At 36.9% G+C, this 23869-nt stretch overlaps 1 protein-coding gene across 1 annotated transcript in view; it reads right to left on the minus strand.

Moving 5' to 3' along the window:
* Positions 1-23869, minus strand: part of RELN (reelin) — a 561009-nt gene that overhangs the window by 145586 nt on the left and 391554 nt on the right. The window contains exons 20-23 of the mRNA XM_060195660.1: positions 12933-13125; positions 10766-10878; positions 1897-2034; positions 884-1070 (exon numbers count right to left, since the gene is read on the minus strand). Of these exons, the coding sequence (XP_060051643.1) occupies positions 884-1070; positions 1897-2034; positions 10766-10878; positions 12933-13125 (631 nt within the window). The remainder of the gene's footprint in view (positions 1-883; positions 1071-1896; positions 2035-10765; positions 10879-12932; positions 13126-23869) is intronic.

A 23869-nucleotide genomic window follows, 5' to 3' on the forward strand; every position in this document is an offset into this window, starting at 1 on the left:
CCATATCTATATATTGTATATTGGTTACTTATTTATTATTTCTAAAATAATAACCAGGAGACTTTTGATGTTAATGTATAGGAGATACTGTTAAACAGAATCCATTCCTGATTTTGTTACTCTCTATCTTGTTTTCTTGCAAATTCTCTGTTTTGCACCTGCATCAAAACAAAACCTGTACCTATTTTTGCATTTGCATAAATTAGACTTGGATTTGTGCCCAAACAGATTCTACATATGCCCTATGGTATATCTCTCTCACATTTTTGTGCTTGTTATGTGATGTAGAGTGGGGTATTTCCAATTGTCCTAGAGCTGCTATCTATAACCCCTGTTGAAAAGAAGCAGGGTAATTAATTATTCAATGTTCTTGAGAGAGTTGCCAGTAATAAAGACTAGTTCAACTCACTTGTTCAGTAATGCAGCTTAGAAATGATAAAATTAGACTGAAGCAGGCTGCCTGGCTCCAGAGTTGCTATTTTAACCTATAAGATCTGACACCTCCACTATTACTAATTTCCTTACCCACAGAACTGTACACTCACAGTCCCTCCAAAGTTTGAGGTGAAAAGAGACTAAGAACCTGCTTCACTCAAAATCCTCAAGACACAAGCCAGAATGGCAGTAGAGGAAAGATAAGCTATGAGATTTAAAGCAGTACACAAAAGGTAGTAATTTTAAACTGGGTTAAGTAAAAACAATCACAAAACTTTAAGAGTTGTCCAAATACAGTTAAGGGATAGAGACGTGAAAATACCCAGTCCAATAGAGGGAACACAGAAAATAAAAGCATTTTGTATTTGTACATTTTGAGTCCAGATTGCTCTAAAAAACCCATTAGATATTGGAACAACCTTGCTCTGATCATTTATTATAGTCATACCTTATTGAAATACAGAGATGAACCAGAAGAGATGACTCCACACCCTTGTTCTGGTTTTACAATTTCTCCGCCAATAACTTCTTGCCAGTCAGACTCCCACCCATTTTGGTTCTCAAAATCTGACATAACTGTAGAAGGAAGAGCAACTTCTGGATGACATTCACTGCCGTGGTAACCCTGGTCACACCTGCGTGAGAGACAGTTGAGTAAACTAGCTGTAGACATTTCTGTGAATGTCATGGCCATGAGATCTGCAACATTTCCTCTGCCTCATTTTTTCAGAGGTCATAGTATGATACTAGATTTTTCTCTACAGTGTTAATCTGTGTATGTGGAGGTAGAAAACCTTCAGATTTGTGCACCACAAACAATGGATAGAATTTTTTCTTAAGAGAAAGAATGCTACAATGGTTAAGTATCAAGTAGCGATGAAGAAGGGGTAAAGGAGGGAGGGATTTCTTGTAACCTTCCAAAGTCACATACAAATGTCTTCTTAACAAACATAGAACTGGTTACATTCTTATATACCTTCTCATTAAATTACATCTTCTTCAGATTCTTTAAGTATTCAAGTGTGTTCTATCTCATTCTCATTAGTGATAATCACCATCTCGCCTGCCGGGTATACAACCTTGAGCTTCTGGTGAAGTGGTGTAGGAGAGCCTACAGCAGCTGTTTGATTGGTGTTTTAAGACTGTCAGGGGAATGAGAGGGTAACAACAGCAAGAGTCTTTGAGCAGCCAAGGGGACTAGGCTTAACTAGGGTTAATTAATAAGCTCTGAAATTTAACCCAGGAGGCCTCAACTTGAGAGGTCAGATTTTGAAGTTTAGAATACATGGCTTTATCCTTAAATGTAAAAGTACCTTTTACAATAAAAAATAAGAACAAAAACCCAGAATCATTTTCTTTGGCTATTTCATGACCAGCCTATCCACGCAATTCTAACAGTTGTTGGGGTATACCTCGGGAAATGGATTTTGAGAAGCAGAGAATTGATCATGCTCTCTGTACCTGCACATGCCATGGTCACATGATCCATGCCCACTGCACATGTTTGGGCACTGCTGCCCAATGTAAATACTGTCCAAAGCCCACTCATCTTGTGCTGTGTAATAGCTCTGACTCCAACGGAAGCGGGTTGCACTGGACCTAGAAACAAAGCACAGTAAGAAAGACAGTAACTCAGTTGACACATGATGGCATAGATAAAGAGTGACAGAGTTCAAAATTCTTCCAGAAAAAAAGCAAATTTTTGGAACTTGTATTTAGCTGCCAAGTTCAGTATGCTTTCCAAACTGTTACTATGCAATTCAAAATTCTTCCATGAAGGAAATTTTAAAAGAAATATGCCTATGTGTATTTATGTCAATCTTAATTTAACTTGAAATGCTTAACAGAAAAAAAAAAGAAATGCCAGTTAATCAAAATATCAACATCTGAGATTTATTACTAGAGAGAAGAGAGTAAGAAAATTTAAAAAAGTATTATGTACAGAAGCCAGCCTAGATAAAACTTTTATAGATAGAAGTTTTCCTTTTATAGATAAAATTGTGAGATAAGAGTAATATAGCTTCTTACAATAAGTATATCAGTAGCTTTTGTTTTCAATAAACTCTCAATAGTAAAAAAAAAAAAGCTTTGAGAGTGTTGCTTTAGGGCTGAAGAGACATGTACTACATTACAACTAAGAACATCTGGGTGCTAAATTCTGTTTATTATTTCTGAAACATAAACTTGTTTGGGTTTCACAGACAAGCTGATATGAAGATAGAAAGTTAAACAGTCCATCACATATAGAGAAACACTTGGGACCTTGATTCATCTAAAATAGTATAAAGAGTAAAGATGTTTTTTGAGTTACAGTAATGTCAAAAAGTTTCTACTCACTGATTACTACATCCTTTTAAAATCATATCATATTTTTCACCTTTAGGAATTTTCAGGAATCCTGGATTTGAATTTTCAATAAAAGTGCAAAACAAAACAAAAATTATTTGTAGAATTAAATGGTAAGCTCACTGTCATTGACTGAAACCTCCCCAAGCACACCATGTACAGATACACTTGATCTTAACTTCTTTGAATGATCTACTAAAGTCAACAGGATCAATTACCCACGTTTAAATATTCCCTGAGTACACAACAGACTGCTAAAATTCCAAGTAGGCATTTTTGCTTATTTTACCAATGATCTGTGGCTAATAAGCTGCATTTTCATTCCAAGATTTACTGAGATGCATCAGTAGATGCAGGTTGCTGAATATCAGTGCCCATCATGGTACACATAATGAGACTGATGGTTCTTTGGCTCTATAATTAATTTTAACCTAACAGTCAACACACTTTTCATAGTTCCATTAAGAAATGGTTTTAAGAAAAGCCTACAATAAATATAATAATAAAAAACTCAAACAAGCATATTGTCTTACAGCATCCAGTTCTTCAGAAAAGAAGACTCATGTACCAGTGTTATGAAAGGGAAAGTTGATTGTTTTTCTTCTAAGATTGATTATAATCTGATCCCAGTCTAAGGACATAGGTGTCTAGACAATGAGATTTTTTTTGGGGGGTACAGATATCTTTTATGCCAATAGTTTGCACAGGAACAGAATAAAGCAAGGTAATGAAAATGCTTGCTAAAATAAATAAGCCAGTCAGTGGAAGGATAGGCTAGCAAAGGCCAGTCTGTTTCTGACTTCTGAAGGGTTGGATTAAAGAGTGTGCCAGAAGTCAGGAGACATGACCCCCAGGACCTTAGCTCTGCAATTTATCAGCTGTGTGACCTTTAGTGAGAAATTAAAACCTTCAGGGCTTCTTGTTCTATGCCTCTCAAATAAAGAGATTTGGCAAACTAATGTATAAGATCTTTCTAGCTCTCAAATTTAGTGATTGCTCTGGTGGTTGGTGGACCAAAGTATTATTTTATTTTATTTATAGGTATGTACCCATTCAAAACCCATGACATACTTATGATTTTTTTGCATTTCAAACATATTTATTTGCATTTTCAAAGTTAATTTTGATTTTTTTTGCATTTTATTTATGCCTCTCAACATTCAAAATTCTAAACATTCTTAAAAATACAGACAGATTTAAAATGATTTTTAAAAACTAATCCTTAGATATATAATATGAACTTTTGAACAGGAATTATTTCCTTACTTCATTTAAAATTACAAATCACAGTTTAACATGTTGATGTTAATTAACAGAAAAGGAAGTAAAGAAAAGTTGAATATTGGCTTTGTTTTTAGTGAGGAAAAAAAAACTAGTGTGTGAGCAATCTGCAGCTGGTCACACATGAGAACACAAGGTGTGATCTCACTGATTTGCAGCTGCATCACTGTTAAATATCACTCACAGTATAAATACCTATTTTGCCAATATTTTCTTTCTTCTTCCCTACCCCCCTCTGTTAAAGTTAAGCATTCTCATGAGAAGGCATCTCAAGCACTTGAGAGTAAGTCTGAAAGTAGGATTACTGCTATATAAATCATAAAATGAAGTTGACTTGCATTTAAATTCAAACCTTATGAATTCCCCAATGCAATAAAACTTGCCAGTTTTCTTTATCTGATCTTTTTCCCTATATCAATTTCCAAACTGAAATAAAATATCATTGAGTCATCTCGTGATAGTTAGCTAGCCTGAAGAGTCAAGGTAAATGAAGGTTGACTAAATTATTGTTTTTTCCACTTTCAGAGTTACTGTAATTACTTTTACTTGGTTGTTTTAAAACTCATTCAAGTCATTAGGGGTTGATTTGTTTATGAAGTCAGCAACTGACAGCTGTTTGGGTCCCATTAGGTTCTGTTCTTACGTAATTGTATATCATAAAGCAAAATTAATTTTCATTAGGTAACAAATAATCAGTTCATATATAACATAATTTCTATAAGCAGATATGTATAAATATATATTTATATATCCAATAGTTCCACTCTAAATTATCCTATCTAGGATATTTTCCAAAGTTAACAGATGTTTGCAAATGTAGAAACAATATTTGTTTTATGTGTTCAATTTATAGCTTTTATACTTGAAAGAAACAGCAAGCAAGATTTACTTTAAAAAAAATCTTGTTACACACCAAACTGCACTCTTTTTTTTTTAACCTACTACTTGAGAAAAACATACTATTTTGCAGGGGATGCAATAAATAGTTATCAAGAGTGCTAAGGATAATAAAAGTGTGTTACTGTTATAGCAAAGTTTTAAAGTATTTTAGATCCAAAACCAGTAATAACTAGCAGCTGACCACTATACAATTTTAAATAAAACAATAACCTTTAGTTTAAGGATCAGTCAGTAGGAATGTTAAAAGAAATATCCTATTAGGTTGTTAGTTAAAATTTTTTTTCACTTTCTTTGAGGAAATTTGCTTAAGCAGATTTAAATTGTTTATTGACATGTGCTTTATGGTAAATGATCAGGGAAATGATGTAGTAGACTTATGTTTGTGAAAAGAGAGACCTTGTGATAAATCATGTCTTTAGTTCATGGAGGTGTGCTTAATTAAGATCCCTTTAATCCTCCAACAAGTAATTAATATCCAACTATGTGGCAGGCACTATGTTAGAATAAAGAGCTTAAGGGTCAATACATTTACTTTCATGTATCTAATTATCACTGATGAAAACTGACCTTTTCTGATTATATTAAATTGTCCAACTCATTGGTCTTTTGCCCTCAGGTTTGATTCCTGGCACTGACATAATCTAGAGCTGAGTGAGGCTCTGGTCTCTCCCTTTTATAAAATGAATATGTAAATATTTCCTTAAAAAAAAAAAAGAGGGCGGGGAGATAGTATAATGGTTATGCAAAAAGACTGTCATGCCTGAGGCTCCGAAGTCCCAGGTTCAATCCCCCACACCACCATAAGCCAGAGCTGAGCAGTTTTTTGGTGTTTCTCTGTGTCTTTCTCTCTCTGCATCTCTCTCAAATACATAAATAAATAAATAAATAGAAAGACAGAATAGTGTTCTCAGACCCACAGGAACTCAGAGGTTACACAGGCTCCTGTGCTAAATATAAGTATATATGGGCCTGGGTCAGGTGGATGAAGTAAACAGTTAATTTTTTTTTTATTGATAGATTTTCTTTCCCAAGATTTGAAGCTACTCTCTGCCCTAATCTAGCTTCCTAGCCCTTTCCTCTACTCTGACAGATAATATTTTTGTTTAACTCCATGTTAACTATCAAACTTAAACTAAAATTACAATAGTCATGGGCCCCTAGGAACATGCCTAAGATGGACTTCCTAGCTTTCCTTCTACCCTGAGATCTCTATTCTCATGTGCTCTGTTCCTACTTCTTGATTCCTATTCATTAATCATTTTGTCCTGCTTTATATATTGCTGCCTTTCAGCCACCAAGTTGCAGACACTATCATGATTACATCTTGACCTCCCTGGGTAGATGACCTCACCAAAGCTTCCTGGATCTCACCTTTCCAGAGCCCTGCCCCAGTAGGGAATGATAAAAACAGACTGGTGGTATGCATCAAATTGTCCATGTCCATGTCCAGTGGAGAAGCAATTAAAGAAGCCAGACTCCCACCTTCTGCGCCCCCTAAAGAATTTGATTCATGCTCCCAGAAGCAATAGGGAGGAGATGATCAGAGAGCTGAATTACAACTCCATCAGGACCCTGAACAAGGAGGAAAAAAGGGAGGGACATTTGGATGTAGTAATAGGTGTATGTGTGATTTGGGAAGGAAGAGAAGATGAGACGACAGAGGGGAAAATGGGCAAATATATACAAATAAAGAGAGTTGTATAAATAATAATTAACCCTTATCTGCAAACTTAAAAGAACTGCTATAGTTTACAATGAAGGAATTAGGGATTAAGAACTCTGGTGGTGAGAATGGTGTGAAGTTGTACCCTTGTTATCGTGTAATTTTGTAAATCAATATTAAATCACTAATAAAAAATAATAAAAATTAATAGTGTTACATACAAGTATAAAAAATCTGCAAAGCCTGTTTTTTTTTTTTTTTTTGGACAAAAAACTTTCCAAGGCATGGTAATTAAAAATAATAGTTTACAGTGTATCTGAGGATGAAAAAAATCTAAAATATACTTATCAATATCTTACAGTCTTAATTTTGAAGTTTTACTTCATATGTCATACAAATACATTTTTCAAATAGTGAAGATAATGTACTTAGTGGCAAAATAATGAAATAATAAATCTCAGTAGCTTTGATTACAGACTAGTTAGTATTTCAAGTATTTGATAGATTGTTCTTATGATTTTAATAGATATACTTGAATATTATTGAAATTAAATAAAACTTTTGATTAGAAATACACATTGAAATGTTAGAGAAAGTAGTTTTTTATTATAAAGTATCTAGGAAATGGCTCTCAGTAGGATATAAAAAAAAATCAGTGAAAATCAAATTTCAAGCATTTTATTCCAGCTGACATAATGATGAATTCATAAAAATAATCAAAGAAGCATTCTTACAGGATACAGTAATTAATCTTCAACAAAAGTAGGAGGTCTAATAATAATTCTGTTATCTAACAAATTGATTTTGTGTAAAACCTAACTTGTATATAAATATTCTGACAAAGGATTTAGTAATTTTCTCTTTACAAAAGAACTCTGGAAAGCAAGTTACTATAGAAAAATACAATTTTTATCTCTGATGTTTTCCCTGTTACCAAATCACAGAACCTTAGCATTCTAGAACTGCCTAGACTGTTTTTTTCTTTTTTAGTTAGTTTTTTTATTTAAGCCCATACTTTAAACCATCAAATTAAACTCTGTTATACTCAAGAGAAATAGGGGTTAATGAAGATAATTAATGGTTAATAAAAATATGTGAGAGATGCACTGAGAACCCAGGATTTCTTTTTCCATTTTTTAAGTATTTATTTTTATCTTGGATAGAGATAGGACTTGAGAGAGCGGGGAGTCAGGGTTTGTGTGCTTGTGCTTGTGTGCTGGAGACTTTGCTCTCTGCTACCACACGTAGCAAGTGTTCTCTCTCTCTCTCTTTCTCTCTCTCTCTCTCCTTCCCTCCCTCCTTTTTTCTCATAAATAAGTAAACAAATCTTTTTAAGAAGGAACTCAGGGCTGGGTGGTAGTGCACTTGATTGAACACACACATATTACAATTCACAAGGGCCCAGGTTAAAGCCCCCGGTCCCCACCTGAAGGGGGAAAGCTTTTCGAGTGGTGAAGCAGTGCTGCAGGTATCTCTCTGTCTCTCTCCCTCTCCTCTCAATTTCTGACTGTCTTTATCCAATAAAGAAATAATACAAAAATAATACAAAAAATTTAAGAAAGAACCCAAAGTAAATAATAGACAGGGATCATTTCAGTCCTACACAAACTCTCCTAGAAAAATGATTTACTATATTGTAACTCTTTTATAACACTTAAGAAATGGTTTAGATGCTGAAAATAGATAAGGAAATTAGGTAGAGAGTAAATTGTAGGCCTAGCGACTCCTGAACAAGCTTTCTAGCCCTTTTGCCGGCCATGACATCATCTCCCTAGACAATAACTTGAGACCACCTGCATATCAGAGGTCAGGCTCAGGAAAAAACTAGTTTAGTCATGGGCCCTTTGGAATATAACTAAAATAGGGATACTAGCTATCTTCAAAACAGAAACCTCAAATCTTCATCTGCAATATTCCAGACTTTAGGTTCATGATTAATCAACAACTTGTTTGGCTTTATATATTAACCTTTTTTTCAGCCACTAGGTTCCAGATGCTACCATGATGCCAACTGGACTTTCCTGGGCAGACAACTCCACCAATGTGTTCTGGAGCCCCGCTTCTCCAAATCCCTGCTCCACTAGGGAAAGAGAGAGGCAGGCTGGAAGTATGGATCAACCTGCCCATGCTCAGCAGGGAAGCAATTACAGAAGACAGACCTTCCACCTTCTCACCCATAATGACCCTGGGTCCATACTAGAAGGATAAAGAATAGGAAAGCTATCGGAGATGGGATGGGATACGGAGTTCTGATGGTGGGAATTGTGTGGAGGTGTAGCTCTCTTATCCTATGGTTTTGTCAATGTTTCCTTTTTATAAATAAAAATTAAAAAAAAAAACCTATATCATGGAGATGAAACTTTAACTTTCCTGTCCAAATCCACTCCTTCAAATTTACTCCACTTCAGTCAATGTTACTACTACTATCATCCCACATGTTTGTTAGGCTCAGGGTCTAAGAACTGATTTAGATTGTTTCCTTCTCACCAGTGTTTGCCTAGTCTGGCAGCAAGCTTTATTTAATTGAGATATATGTCACAGCTTGTGGTTTTGCCAAGTTGGCTACAATTAAAGTCATCAACATCTATTGCCTGGAACCCTAACCCTAGAGGTCTCTCTAACCTCACTCATTCTTGGTAATCTCTCTATTGCACAGCACTCAGTGTTCGATTTTATACAAAACAATGTAATATTGAGAAAAACCTTTGCTTCTCTCTTTTACATTATTAAAATGTTCACTTTCTCTTGAGTTACTGAGGCCTCTCCTTCCTGATGAATGATTTTATTGTTTCTGAAAAGATGTGAATTTAAAAAAAGAGTGTATACTAAGATTTTTGAAATTAAACAAGAGCAAAACAAAACAGATCTTTGAAGTAAGAAAGCAGCTTTGCAATCCAAACCATCTTGACAAAGGAACAGAGGAGTTTTTTTGTTTGTTTGTTTTATTTTGTTTTCTAAGATTCCTGTATTATTTCTTTTTTGGGTGTTAAACTGAAATTGATTCATTGAGTTTCCTATAAGAAGAAAATATGGGGGAAAAGAGATAAGAAAGCACTTTTTCTTTCACTTGTTTACCCAAGCAGAATTTCTCCAATTAAAGTCACCTACCTAAAATCAAGAGAGAGCTATGAGAGCTGACAGGGGCTGGAGAGGTGAGCAGGGAGAGCCAGGCAGAACCTAGATGAGCAGCGCTGAAGGCAGAGTAGAGGGAAAGTAAGCTCCCCACCTGAATAAAGGTCTGCTTCTGTTTTACCTTGCCTCTCCATGCCTGAGTCCCTGCTAAGAAGGAATTTTTAAAACAATTGAAGCTGAGGGAAAAGGGGAGAATACTTTGAAAGATGATCCCACTCTCAATACTGTACATTGTTTCACAATAAAGTTTTCCCTTTTCACAAGTGACTGAAGTGCAGAGTTCTATGACAACCTTGAGCTTCTGGTCATAGGCATTAGAAAGCACATTTTTGTCCACTATATTTTTCAAATACTGTCAGCATAAAAGAAATATTTGGTTTTCTTATGCCAACAAAAAAGATAAAATAAAATAAACAAGAGAACTTCTAGACTTGTGGCCAGCAAGTAGCAGCAACTTCACAGCTGTTCCCCACCAAGTAGATCAAGCAACAACAAAAAAATTACTGGAAGTTTGTTTATTTTTATTTTTAATTATCTTTATTTATTTGACAGACACAGTCAGAAATTAAGAGGGAAGGGGGTGATAGAGAAGGAGAGAGACAGAGAGACGCCTGCAGCACTGCTTCCCCACTTGTAAAGCTTTCCCCTGTTGGTGGGGGCCAGGGGCTCAAATCTGGGTCCTTGTACACTGTAACTGTGCTCAACAAGGTGGGCCACCACCTGGCCCCCAAATTTCTTCAAACTACAACAGAGATTCCTAAATAAATTCATTCAACCACAGGTGGGTATAAGTGCATGTGGACAGAGGGTGGGAAAGGAGGAGAGAAAGAGACTTAGGACAGAAGGTTAGTGGCGTTATGTTGGAAGCTATCTAACAGAGCACATCTTCAGTTGCAGGAAGGCAGAGGGGCGAGGCCATTGAACTTAATTTCTCTTAACAATCAAGTCATATCAATAAACACTGGGAAGATTAAAGTGATAGTCATAAGCAAATTTGACATTTCTTACCAAGTTTTCTGGGGAAGAAGCACTATGACTCTTCTCCACTGTGTGAACTCACTGGCATGGTAAATACTTGCTGATGTAAATTCCTGACAACTTGGCATACCCGGAAGGCATTCCTAAAAGAAAGTCAGGCAAAAATCAAACTCAACTTCATTCTTCCGAGGGTCAATCTATTTACTCACTCACCATAAATGAAAAAGACTAGCAAAAACCTAATACCATCATCCTAACTAAGGCAACATACATGTAACTCATGTCTTTTTCTGTGGAGCAAATAATTCAAACGCTATGTTACAAAGGAATTAAATCTTTTCTCATTATGACAATGTGAAAACAGAAATAGGGTAGGATTCTTTTTTTTATGAACTAGGACCTTGCACATGCATAATTTCACTACCCTAGGTTGCTTATTCATTCAGACAACAGACGGAATGGAAGAGACAACGTAGCACTGGAGCTTACACCTGTATCACCTCCCACAGGTGTTGGGATTTGAACCTGGGCTGTGAACACAGAAAAACAGAAGCCCTAACTATGAGATATTTCTCTGACCTATGGTTCACTTTCTGATATAGTAGCATAGCGTTGACATTTAAAAAAATATTTTTTATTGCCACCCAGGGTAATCACTGGGGCTTGGTGCCAGCACTACTAATTCACCACTTCTGGTGACCATTTTGTTCCATGTTATTTCTTTTTCCTTTATATTATACTTGATAAGACAGAGAGAAATTGAGAAGAGAGGAGAGATAGAGAGAGGGAGAGAAAGACAGATACCTGTAGACCTGCTTCACTACTCATAAAGTGGACCCCAAGCAGGTGGGGAGCAGGAGCTTGAACTTGGGTTCTTGTGCATGATAATACATGTGCTTAACCAAGTATGCTACTGCCTGGCACTGAGTTGACATTTTGTAAAATTATTTTATTGATTATGATTATAATGACCGTTGCTGCAATGTCATATTACCAGGGCCTATATTTAGAAGTACATTGTATTAAAAGTGAATCTATACATTTATTTTGTATCTCTTATGACAAAAACACAATATTATTACTATGGTATATCTACAGGTAAAGAGGCTTAGATAAGAACAAGTGAAGACATGCAAGGGGTCAGAAGATAGCTCATGTGGTAGGGCATTCATCTAACCACATACACAGTCCTTGGTTCAAGCCCCAGCACCTGTGGGAGCACCACAGCACCTGAGGAACTTCATGAATGGTCAGCCAGTGCTGTGATAGCCCTCTCTCCCCTACTCCCACTCTTTTTCTTTCTTTTTATTATTGTAAAGAGAAACAGGGTGAGGGAGGGTGAGAGAGGAGAGATACCTGTGGTTTGCTCCATTGTTTGCAAAGCATCAGCACTGGCAGCTCTTCCTTTCTTTCTGTATCCTCCCCCCTTTTTTTTGTTGCCACCAGGATTATCACTGGGCTTGGTACCAGGTTCGGTACTATCAGCACTATAAGCCCACTTCCCCTGGAGGCCATTTTTCCATTTTATTGGAGATAGGATAGAGAGAATTGAGAGAGGAGGGAGAGAAAGAAAGGGAGAGAGCAGATCGGAAGACCTGTTTCACCACTTGTGAAGCATCCCCTCTGCAGGTGGGGAGCCAGGGGCTTGAACACTGGATCCTTGTGTGGGGAAGACAGAGGAGGAGAGAAAGATAGATACCTGCAGACCTGCTTCACTGCCTGTGAAGCGACTCCCCTGCAGGTGGGGAGCTGGGGGCTTGAACCGGTATCCTTACGCCGGTCCTTGTGCTTTGCGCCAAATGTGCTTAACCCACTGCGCTACCACCCGACTCCTAATTCTTTTTTTTAAATTTTTTTATTTAGTTATCTATATTTATTTGATAGAGACAACCAGAAATTGAGAGGAAGGGGGATATAGAGAGGGAGAAGGACGGAGAGACACCTGTAGCACTGTTTCACCTCTTGTGAAGCTTTCCTAGTGCAGGTGGGGAGTGGGGGCTTAAACCCGGGTCCTTGTGCACTGTAATGTGTGCACTCAACCAGATGCACCACCACCCAGCCCCTACTTGATGTCAATTCTAAGTTACAAATAACACCGCTCCTTTGAACCACACCTAAGTTTTCAGAATTGTAATTCACTAATTCCTGTGTAAGAAAGGGGACTCCCCTTTACAAGCTCTAGAGACAGAAAACGTACCTCTTGGACAAGGTGCCAGGTAAGGCCATGGTTGGTGGAGTATTCCAGTTTCACCTGGTTATCCATGTGTGGAGTGTATTTCTGGCCACAGCCCATCACCAAACTAAACTGGATCATATACGATGCTCCTATCTGCATTGATTGTGTTTCCACATAGCGCATACTTGAGGCCAGTTTAGAATCACCTGTAAAACTAAAAGATAACAGTGGAAATCAGAAGCAGAAAGTCTAAATTGGGGGCAATTAAGCTCTTTAGTATCACACACCAAAAATTATTTAACTTTGATTACTCAATCTCGCCAAGTCTAAAAATGAAAGCCAGTTCCTCTAGTGAATACAATCATGACCACCTTAGAAGAACATGTGTCCAGCACAGGATTTCCTCCACCCCTCCCTCTCCAGGAGAAGGAGAGAGGAAACAAGAAAAGACTCTGGTACAGCACAGCACTTCCTACTTTAGGCATGTGAAATGTCCAGAGTGCTAGAGAAGCACCAGCATCTTTAGCTGGGTACAGATGATTCCTTTTATTTTGGCTGCTCTCCACAAACTGTCACCACCAGCCCTACATGAGGAAAAGGAAGGCTTACAGAAGGATGCTTCTTTACAGGAAAGCAACACTAAAATCACCCTGAATCAAGGTAAGTGGTAATCCTAGTAAGCATATTGTTTAATTAAAAAAAAGCTTTACCCCCCCAAAAAAAGTTTTACCTAGAGTTGTCAAATAATTTGAAAATTGGTACTTGCTCATATATTTCTCATAGGTATTGACTTTGACTCAGTTTCATTTCTTGGAATTTGAAGAAATAAGCTAAATTAAGACAAGTTTAGAAAATATGATGAACTCTGCATAGTAATTAGTAACAACATTAATGTCAAACTATAGAGAAACAGTGCTCAAGAGAACTGGTATAGCCACACAATAGAACATTATCCATGTTTCACATATTTGTGGAGACAATATAATCACATTAATATGAATATATAAAATAAATTTAAGTCATCCACAAAATAATATGTAAATGTGATTTATCTAAATGTTTGCTGTGCCTATTTTTGGTGGTGTGAAGGTGGGCAATTAAAAGACTTTTCATTTTATTTTTCTTATTTTCCAAATAGTTACTAGAGCCCATGTAGTAAAGGTATAAATCATAATGTAGTTTTAATGATTATGCTTCAACCACATGAGTAAAATTTCATGTTTTACTGAGCCCCATATTAGTAGTGTTTTAAACCATTGGAGGGCAAGTACAATTACTTCTTTTCACAAATGCTTTTATAGAGAAATCTGCTCAAGGATTGTGAAACATGGATGTATTTTACCATTGTTAGTATGGGTCAGTGTAAATACTCTCTGAGTCAGTCATCAGGCTTGGGGTTGTCTACCACAGAAATTTGTTCCTGTGGGATAAAAAATAGGGAACCTTACAATGGAGGGGATGGGAGCTGGTGGTGGGAAGTGTCTGACTTATACCCCTCTTATTCCACAGTCTTGTCCATCATTATTAAATCACTAATAATAATAAAAAAGAAGTTAAAAAATAAGAAAACACAAAGCAGAACTTGGACTGGATTTGGTGTATTGCACCAAAGTAAGACTCTGGGGTGGGGGGTAGGGTTCAGGTCCTGGAACATGATGGCAGAGGAGGACCTAGAAGGAGTTGGATTGTTATGTGGAAAACTGAGAAATGTTACACATGTACAAACTACTGTATTTTATTGTTGACTATAAATCATTAATCACCCAATAAAAAAATTCCCATATTCAGTACAGATATAAGATCTTATGAAATTGAGCCAGAAATAAACAAAACTTCTTTTTTTCCTCTCCAAAAGAAAAAATAAATTGCTTCTGATATTTTGAAGCAGGTTCACTACCATACTTCAACAGTAACCCCTACTAGGCAGGATGCCCAGTTTATACAGACAAGAGACAATGTAATAACACAAAACTGTGAAATCCTGGAAGGATTTTATTTCATTTTCTTCTCATTCTTTGCTGAGCCAGCAACATAAGGAGCAACTACTCTGATTTGTTTCCTGCAGAGATTAAGATGCTATTTAAAGATAGACCATTATCCATATAAATGATTCTGATGGGCTTTGATCAAAGTTGAAAATATTTAAAGGCTCTTTCCAACAAAGATTAATAACTGCTTAACAAATTTGCTTTAATTTGGTGGCAGGAAATACAAGATATCACAACTTGCATGCTTACTCAGTCTAGCCTATTCATTATTTACATCAAGAAGAAGAGAGATAGGGAGATGAAGATCGAGAGAGAGAGAGAGAGAGAGAGAGAGATGAGATGAGTGACACCACAGTACCACTCTGCCATCCATGAAGATTGCCTACTGTTGTCCATGGTGCTCCCATCTGGCATGAAGCCAGAATTTCACATATGGTAAAGAAGTGAGCTATCTCTTGGCCTCTTAACAGATTTCCTTCCCTTTTTTTTCAGATTCTAAATTTTTAAAAAAATTTTATTTACAAAAATGAAACATTGGCAAAAACCATAGGATAAGAGAGGTACAACTCCACACAATTCCCATCACCAGAACTCCGTATCCCATCCCCTCCCGATAGCTTTCCTATTCTTTATCCCTCTGGTAGTATGTATCTTTCTTTCTCTCTTTCTCTTTCTCTTTCTCTTTCTCTTTCCCTTTCTCTCTCTTTCTTTCTCTCTTTCTCTTTCTTTCTTTCTCTCTTAAGATTTTGTTTGTTTATTGATAAGAAAGATATGAGGAGAGAGAGAAAGAACCAGACATCACTTTGATATATCTGCTGCCGGGGATTGAACTTGGGACCTCATGCTTGAGAGTCCAGTCCTTTATCCACTGTGCCACCTCCCCGACCACAGTTGATTTTTTTCTATTAGAGTTGTCACTGGGGTTCAAAGCCTGCATAATTCCACCATTCCTTGTGACCATGTTCATTTTTTTTTTTCATAGAGGCTCAGAGGTAGAGAGAGCTAGAAAGAGACAAAGAGAGAGATACCTGCAGTACTCCTCCATTGCTTGTGGGGCTTTGCCCATGCAGGTGGAGATATGGGGTTTGAATCTGGGTCCTTGTGTATAGTAAAGTGTGTGCTCTATTGGGTGAATCTCCACCCTGTTCAAAAATTAAAACTATGTTCACACACTTAAAATGAATAGAGGAATAAACTGTATGAGCTCCAGTCTCTGCTTTAGTTAAATGCTTGGAAAGAGGAAGGGAAAAGTCATAATCAATATGGTTGGCCTTGCAGAAACAACAGTTTTTTATTGCTAAAAATACCCACCAGTAATTGAGTCTAGAGCATATCTTAAGTTTGTATTAAGCACAATACTCACATTATTTTCCTTATTTCTATTCCTACAATAATATGTAAAGTAGGAGTAATTATCTCTATTAGACAAATGAGGAAATGGGGTAGTAAATGGTAGAAACTCAATGTGAAATTAACTTTTCCTGACTCTAAAGTCTCTGAACTAATGCATTATCTCTTTATCCTTATGTGAGTCTAAGATGAAGAGAAAAAGTTTCACTCTGCCGTTTAGAATAATTTTCATTTATAGTCACATTAAAAATCATTAACTTTTGGTTACTATGTAATAATGCTCTATATTAGAGGCATAAAACCATGACTGTGTTTATGTGTTAGGCTACACAGGATGGAGTCTAGAATATATGGAGCTGTAGAATGCAAACTTCAGCAGTACTATAAAATGAAATAAATTTGCACAGAACAGATCAGAAATATTAGTAAGCTGTGCAGTCACACATTTATCTATAGAAATTCTATGATATTTTTAAGTAGTCCAAAAATCCTGGATGATCTTCTTATGAGAAATATAACTATTGTTTTTTATATTGTTAATCTTTATGTATCTAGCTAGGAAACCATCTTGCTCTCATTTAAATTGTTTACTTAAAAGGAACATTTTATGTCCTGGGCAGTTGGGGCAAAAAAAAAAAAAAGAACATTCATACCCGACTGAAGGGTACGCACGTCACACCAAGACATTAAAACTTTCTCAGTCATGCCATGAGCAGTATTTTCCCCACCCTTGTATTTCTGAAATAACTTAAGATTCTTTTCACAATAAGCTTCTTGTAAATCCCTCCCTTCTGAGAGATCTATTGTCTTCATAATTCTACACATAAACAGAAAGAAATGCTGCATTTTGCAAGTATTTCCAGCATTTCACTTTCACATGGTTATAACTATGAAACTGGTTTTTAAAGAGGAAGCATTCAGATGTGAAAATGTGTATCCTATGAATTTTCCTTTAGATAACAGCCTTAAGATGCTAAGACACCAAGAAAGACACTGATGAAAACAGGAACATTTAGGAGGCCAATTAGACCTGATAAAGACAGTGAAATAATACAAATAGCTGTTCAATCAGCATTAGATATGAATTGGGTAAATATATGAATTGGGTAAGTAGATATGAATTGGGTAAATAGATATGAATTGGGTAAACTGATACAGCTGCCATTCACAGCTTCTTTTCTCTCTAATAACCTTCTACTGATTGGTCTAGGTAGGTCCATATCCAACACTAGGCTTTCACCAGTGGAATGTAAATAGAGATGCTAGGTGGATTTACTTAACTTTAATGTGAGCTCTTAAAGAGATAGACGGACTCATTTGGGATGACCTTTGATTATTCCTACTGTCTCCTTCCTTCCCAGCAGGGAAGCAGCCATCTTATAACAATCAGGAAAAGGACATGCAAACAGAAGTCTCTGCTAATATGACAGAACAGAAAAACAGCAAATGCCTTAGGTTCCTTTTGTCCTTTTAAGCTGCTTATCAGTCCTGGACTGCCTATTAGAAGAATTATTGTTATCAATGACAAATAAATCACTTCATTTTGTTTATGCCATGATGTCTTTTGTTGTAGCTCTGGGATGAATGTGCTTTTCACTGACACACTCACTATGCACCTAGTAGTTTATAACATTGTATATGATACCCTCACATGTTTATCTGAAGCAAATTAACACAAGCAAAGTAAAGACCATGTTAAAATCTTGACAATTTATGGCACACCCAGTTGAGCATATATGTTACAATGTGCAGGACCCAAGTTCAAGCCCCTGATCCCCATTTGCAAGGTGAGACCCTCACAAACTGAAGGAGTGCTATAGGCTTCTCTCTCTCTCTCTTCCCCCTTCTCCTCTCAATTTTGCTTTCTCTATCAAATACATATTTTTAAGTATGTCAAGTTTCTTTAAAGCAAATTTTATTGGCATTTAAAATATAAACATATCTATAGATTACTCATTGTTTAAATCATCTAGCAAGGGCCAGTGAAATAGCTCACTTGATGATGTGCTGCTTTGCCATGTATGTGACCTATATACATGGGCCTGGCCCCCTACCACTTTGAAGGCAGCTTAGGTGCTATGGCCTTTCGTTCTCTGTGTGCATTCCCTGTGTCTAAAAAAATAATAATAGAATAAAAATCTAGTATGTGTGTAAAAAAAAAAATCTTGACAATTTACATCTGAACCATAGTACAAATCACTTGATTGTTTATGATTTGTTCAAGATTGGCTGAAAGCCACTGAAATCGGGTCTGTTGTTCTCCCTCCTGAATACTTAAGAGTTTTAGCAACAGCAATTTCATAGACTGTAATCCTTTAATTTACAAAATGGCTTTTCTTTGCTGCTTGGCCAAGTCAAGATACACTTGTGAAGGCAAAAATGAATAGTGAACATCAGCATTTTAAGGAGAAATCCTGGAGACAGAATGCATTGGGAATCAGCAGGTCTAGCTTGATTCATGCTGATTTGCAAAGAGTGTCTCAAAATAAAGTGACAATAAAAAACCTCCTGCACCTAACAACAAGATATACTGAGAGGATTGGGATGACTCTAGTAGCACAAGATAACCTAATTGTGCCTTTTCATTTATACCCACCAGAAGCCTAGTAGGCTCTTATATGACTCTAGTGAAAGGGATAACACCATAATGTAACTATAGTCATCATAAATCTCTACACAGAACAGAATACAGCTCCTTCAGGGGTCCAAGATTGTGAGAACAAGACAAAAAGCAAGAGACTAGACCCTCTGACTTCCACTTTATTGTCAATGTCTACCAAAAAATTTAAATAATGTTAAAATAAGCATACCAGTGAGGTCTTTCAAATGGAGAGAAGGCACATTTTATAGAATTATAATTACTTAAATGGTATAATGAACACAAGATATAGTTTTGAGGTTAACCTCATTTATAGAAAGCACTCTGCATTTTCCCAGAGTCTCTTTCCATCTTTACAAAAAAGTAAGTGGAAGAATACTGGGACCATAAAGTTCTTTGCCGGGAGCCAAAACCTTAGCTAAGTCTCTCACATAACCGGTGAATGGACATTCCGATCATTGTAACTGCGATTACCATCTAACTGTTTGGAAAGTTGCTCACCCACCTCCCTCCCCCCACTACCTTAGCAGAACTTCCTCATGGTGTGTGCTTAAAATGCGGCTGTAAAATAAAATTTTCAGAGCTTGATCAGAAACCTGTCTTGCTCTTGTTCTTCGTGTCTCTTGTCCCCTCCATTCTCTGGCCCCCTACCCTAGGTTTCCGTCGTTAACCCCGCAGGCCGGGGTAGTTCTTTATAAGCAAGTTCATGCCCACCTCTATGAAATGGTAAAAAAAAAAAAAAAAAAGGGGGAGTTGGGTGGTAGCAGAGAGGGTTAAGCGCATGTGGCCCAAAGCACAAGGACCCACGTAAGGATCCTGGTTCGAGCCCCCGGCTCCCCACCTACAAGGGAGTCGTTTCACAAGCAGTGAAGCAGGTCTGCAGGTGTCTATCTTTCTCTCCCCCTGTCTTCCCCTCCTCTTCCCATTTCTCTCTGTCTTATCCAACAACAATGACAATAATAATAACTATAACAATAAAACAACCAGGGCAACAAAAGGGAATAAGTAAATAAATATTTAAAAACAAAAACAAAACTGTGAATGTGTCAATTTTCTTTTAAATCATCATTTCCCCAAATAAAGTGCTTTTAAACAGGAAATAAAGCAAGTTCATGGACCATCCAAGACGTGGCAGAAATATGACAGACAAACAAATCCTGGATGATCTTACTCATAGGGGGAACTTGAGAAACAAAGAAAGGGAATACAGAGGGTGAAATTTGGGCTCCTTGTGGCCATTGCAGCAGAATTAAAGACTCTGAAGTTTTTGGGAGAGTGGGGATGGGGGAGGAGGCTGAGAGGGCACTGGAGGAAGACTTAAGTTGGTGGTGTGCAGACACCTATTATTGAGGGAAAGGAAAATCTATTCATGTGACAACGGTGGACATATAAATTTTTACTTCCCCAATAAAGAAGTTTGGATAAAAATATTTAAAAAATAAAGCAAGTTCATGTAAAATAGGAAAATCTAGAGACTGGGTCAGTTTTAACAACTGATCTCAGGCTGGCAACATAGCTCACCTAGGTAGGAAGATGCCTACTTTTTTTTTATACCTGTGACAGAAGTTTAAGGTTGCCCCCTACTGCACTGGGGGAAGTTTTCATGTTCTGATGTCCTTTTGTCTTTCTGTCTCTTTCTCACTCTATCTATTAAAAAAAAAAATCATTTGATGCAGTGAATCCCAAACAATGAGAAAGATATCAATTTACTTTTTAAGATTTTTAGCATGTTCAAACACTTTAATTACAGTTTTTGTTTTTGAGATAACTTTGGTTTCCAAGACTATATATTTTTAGAAGTGCAATTTCTTCCTACCTGAAAATGCATTCGGCATCCCTATCAAAGCACCATGTCCTTCCACTAAAATCCATTGTATTTTTTTGCCCCTTTAGACCTCCCCATACATTTGTTCTGTCTCACTTTTTCTTTTTCTAAATATATACACTTATATATATATATTTACTTATACCCTTTTGTTGCCCTTGTTTTATTGTTGTAATTATTACTGTTTTGTTATTGATGTCATTGTTGTTCAACAGGACAGAGAGAAATGGAGAGAGGAGGGGAAGATAGAGAGGGGGAGAGAAAGACAGACACCTGCAGACCTGCTTCACCAACTGTGAAGCGATTCCCGTGCAGGTGGGGAGCTGGGGGCTCGAACCGGGATCTTTATGCCAGTCCTTGCACTTTGTGCCACATGCGCTTAACACACTGTGCTACCGCCCAACTCCCTCATTTTTTTTCTTATGCCACTAAAAATTGAAACAAAATTCTACAATCACACTCTGAATTATTGGTGTTATAATTTTCCTTTGTAACCTCAATAGGTTTTCCATTTGGTCACCATTCTGTGGTATTTGGTATGTAGAATTTTCAACTTTCTGGGCACATATACATCACTTCAGTTACTGGTCTCTAGTCTCTAGACCAAACTTAAGTTTAAGTGAGTTTAACAGGGCTATGTCAAGAGGCACTAAACTGTTGCTCACTTTACTCTGGTCAACATACTGTCCTCTAGTACAATTTTCTTCATAAACTTATTCAAATTTAAATTCCAAGAATGGTACAGCATATTCTCTGTTACATTGCTTGGACACCTTAATGAGAATTTGGGGAAGAGAATAAATACAACCTATAGGCTTAACACCAAGTTGCAGATGTTACTAAAATTTCATCCTGAACTCCCTGGGAAGATGACTTCACAAACGTGTCCCAGAACCTTACTTTTCTAGAGCCCTACCCAGCTAGGGAAAGATAGAAACAGGCTGGGGATATGGATCAAGCTTCCAGTGCCAATACCTAGCAGAGAAGCAATTATAGAAGCCAGACCTTCCATCTTCTGTACCCCATAAAGAATTCTGGTCTCAACAAGGGAAACAAAAGGGAAAATAAATAAATAAATATTAAAAAAAATAATTTTGGTCCATACTCCTAGAGGGATAAATGCTAGGGGAAGATGACCAGAACTCTAATTCCATCAGCAGGAACCAGAGAGAGAAGAGGGAATTAAAAACAAAAAAGGCATTCAGAAGCAGTAGGTGTGACTTAGAAAGGAAGAGAATGCAAGACCATAGAGAAAATGGGCAAATATATATAAATATAGATATACAGTTATAATAATAAGAGTCAACCCATATGTGTGATCTTGGGAGAACTATTGCAGTTTCCATTGGAGGGGATGGGGACACAGAATTCTGGTGGTGGGAAAGGTGTAGAATTATACCCCTGTATCTTGTAATTTTATAAATCAATATTAATTCACTAGTAAAAATTTAAAAAGCCCACAAAAATATGGGCTTAATATATCACATTTATATTAAAAGCTGATTTATTTATTACCCCATTACTTTTTCCTTTTTGGGGGGATTAATGTTTTACAGTCGACAGTAAATAAAAGTTTTTATATGCATAACACTTATCAGTTTTCCTTAAAATACAACCCCCACTAGGTCCTCTGCCATCATGTTCCAGGACCATATAATTGGGGTAAATCTCTATGCAAGAAATTTCCAGGTACCAAATAAGCTTTATAACAACCCTTTTGAAAACTAGCTTACTTCAACTGATAATTTCAATTTTACCTAAAAAAATTTCCACATAGTATATTTTGTCATGTATTCATTTAGTACTTCATTTAAAAAGTCCTTATGGATTTATAAGTGGTTAGATGACTTCTCACCTTATTTATCTTGTAATGGTTTCAGGTCTGAGTTGGTAATAGAAGATATTTTGGAATGCACATGCTTTTGAGCATCTGTTTCAGGGCTTTTATACTTTTGTCCCTAGCACCTGATTTTTTTTTGCTTGTCTTTATCACTCCTATTTAAAGTACATAGCTTATTTTCTTTCACATCTTCATTCTCATCTACATTTTCAAATCAGGACTAGAATCTTATCTTAAGTGAGATAAACTTTAGGCTAATGAAGAGCATAAAGGAGATGCTTGGCTGTTATTCAGTTGAAAAGAGACACTTGCCAAACAAAACTCAGCATTAGGCTGTTATCTCTCAACTGGATAACTTCATGGGTGGGAAACAAAACTGGAGATCAAGTGTCACCTATCTAGTGGTACAGGATGTCTGTACAGAATGGTGATGGTCACATGAAAACTGGTTTATTTCCTTACCAGGCTTATTCTACCTATAGGGACATGACCTCAGAAGAGGAGATGGACAGAAGGCTTTTAAGAGCTGAAGATCAGTAGTTAATTAATATGAGAGGGGGAAAATCAATTGTATGTCTCAAAGTTTCTCAAAACACAAACTGAATCTTTTTAATATATAGGCTGTGCATTTGATATGCGGACTCTCTCAAAAGCCTAGACCAAGCAGATTAGAAACATCCAATAGCACAGCTATATACAAGATACTGGATACTGTACAGCAAACCATAACAAAAGGACTTTTCAAAGTTAACCCAATTACCAAATAATGTGATGATTCCATTAACTATCGATTGTCTTTTTGAACCCTAAGACAGCAGGAACCTCATATCTCCACTATAGAGCCCCTACTTCCCCCAGTCCTGGAACCCTTGGATAGAGCCCACTTTCCCATATGCATCTCCCAATCCAAACCAAATAATATTGCATCCGCCGATCACAACCTAACCAACGCAACGATTGCCACCTCAACATGCTTCACCTCAGACTGTGTCCAGAGACTTCACGTGTGGAATGACAACCCTTTGGCTTCATTACTCGGGTGAGACCTTTCCTTTTATAGTACACTCTAATTTCATCTCATGTAGTTCACTTTCTAACAAAGTCCCATAACCTAGATAGACACCAGTTTCTGTGAGAGAGAGCTTATGTTCACACGTACCCATAAACTACTGCAAAATATATACCTGAAAGCAGACGCACACTAGAGTTTGCAGTGAGTACCTCCCTAACACTTCCTCTCCACTATTCCAAGCTTGGGATCCATGATTGCTCAACAAATTGTTTGGCTTCGTATGTTAACTCTCTTTTCAATCACCAGGTTCCAGATGCCACCAGGATGCTGGCCAGGCTTCCCTG

The sequence above is a fragment of the Erinaceus europaeus genome, chromosome 8 (genome assembly GCF_950295315.1).
Source record: "Erinaceus europaeus chromosome 8, mEriEur2.1, whole genome shotgun sequence".
Classification (NCBI taxonomy): Eukaryota; Metazoa; Chordata; class Mammalia; order Eulipotyphla; family Erinaceidae; genus Erinaceus; species Erinaceus europaeus.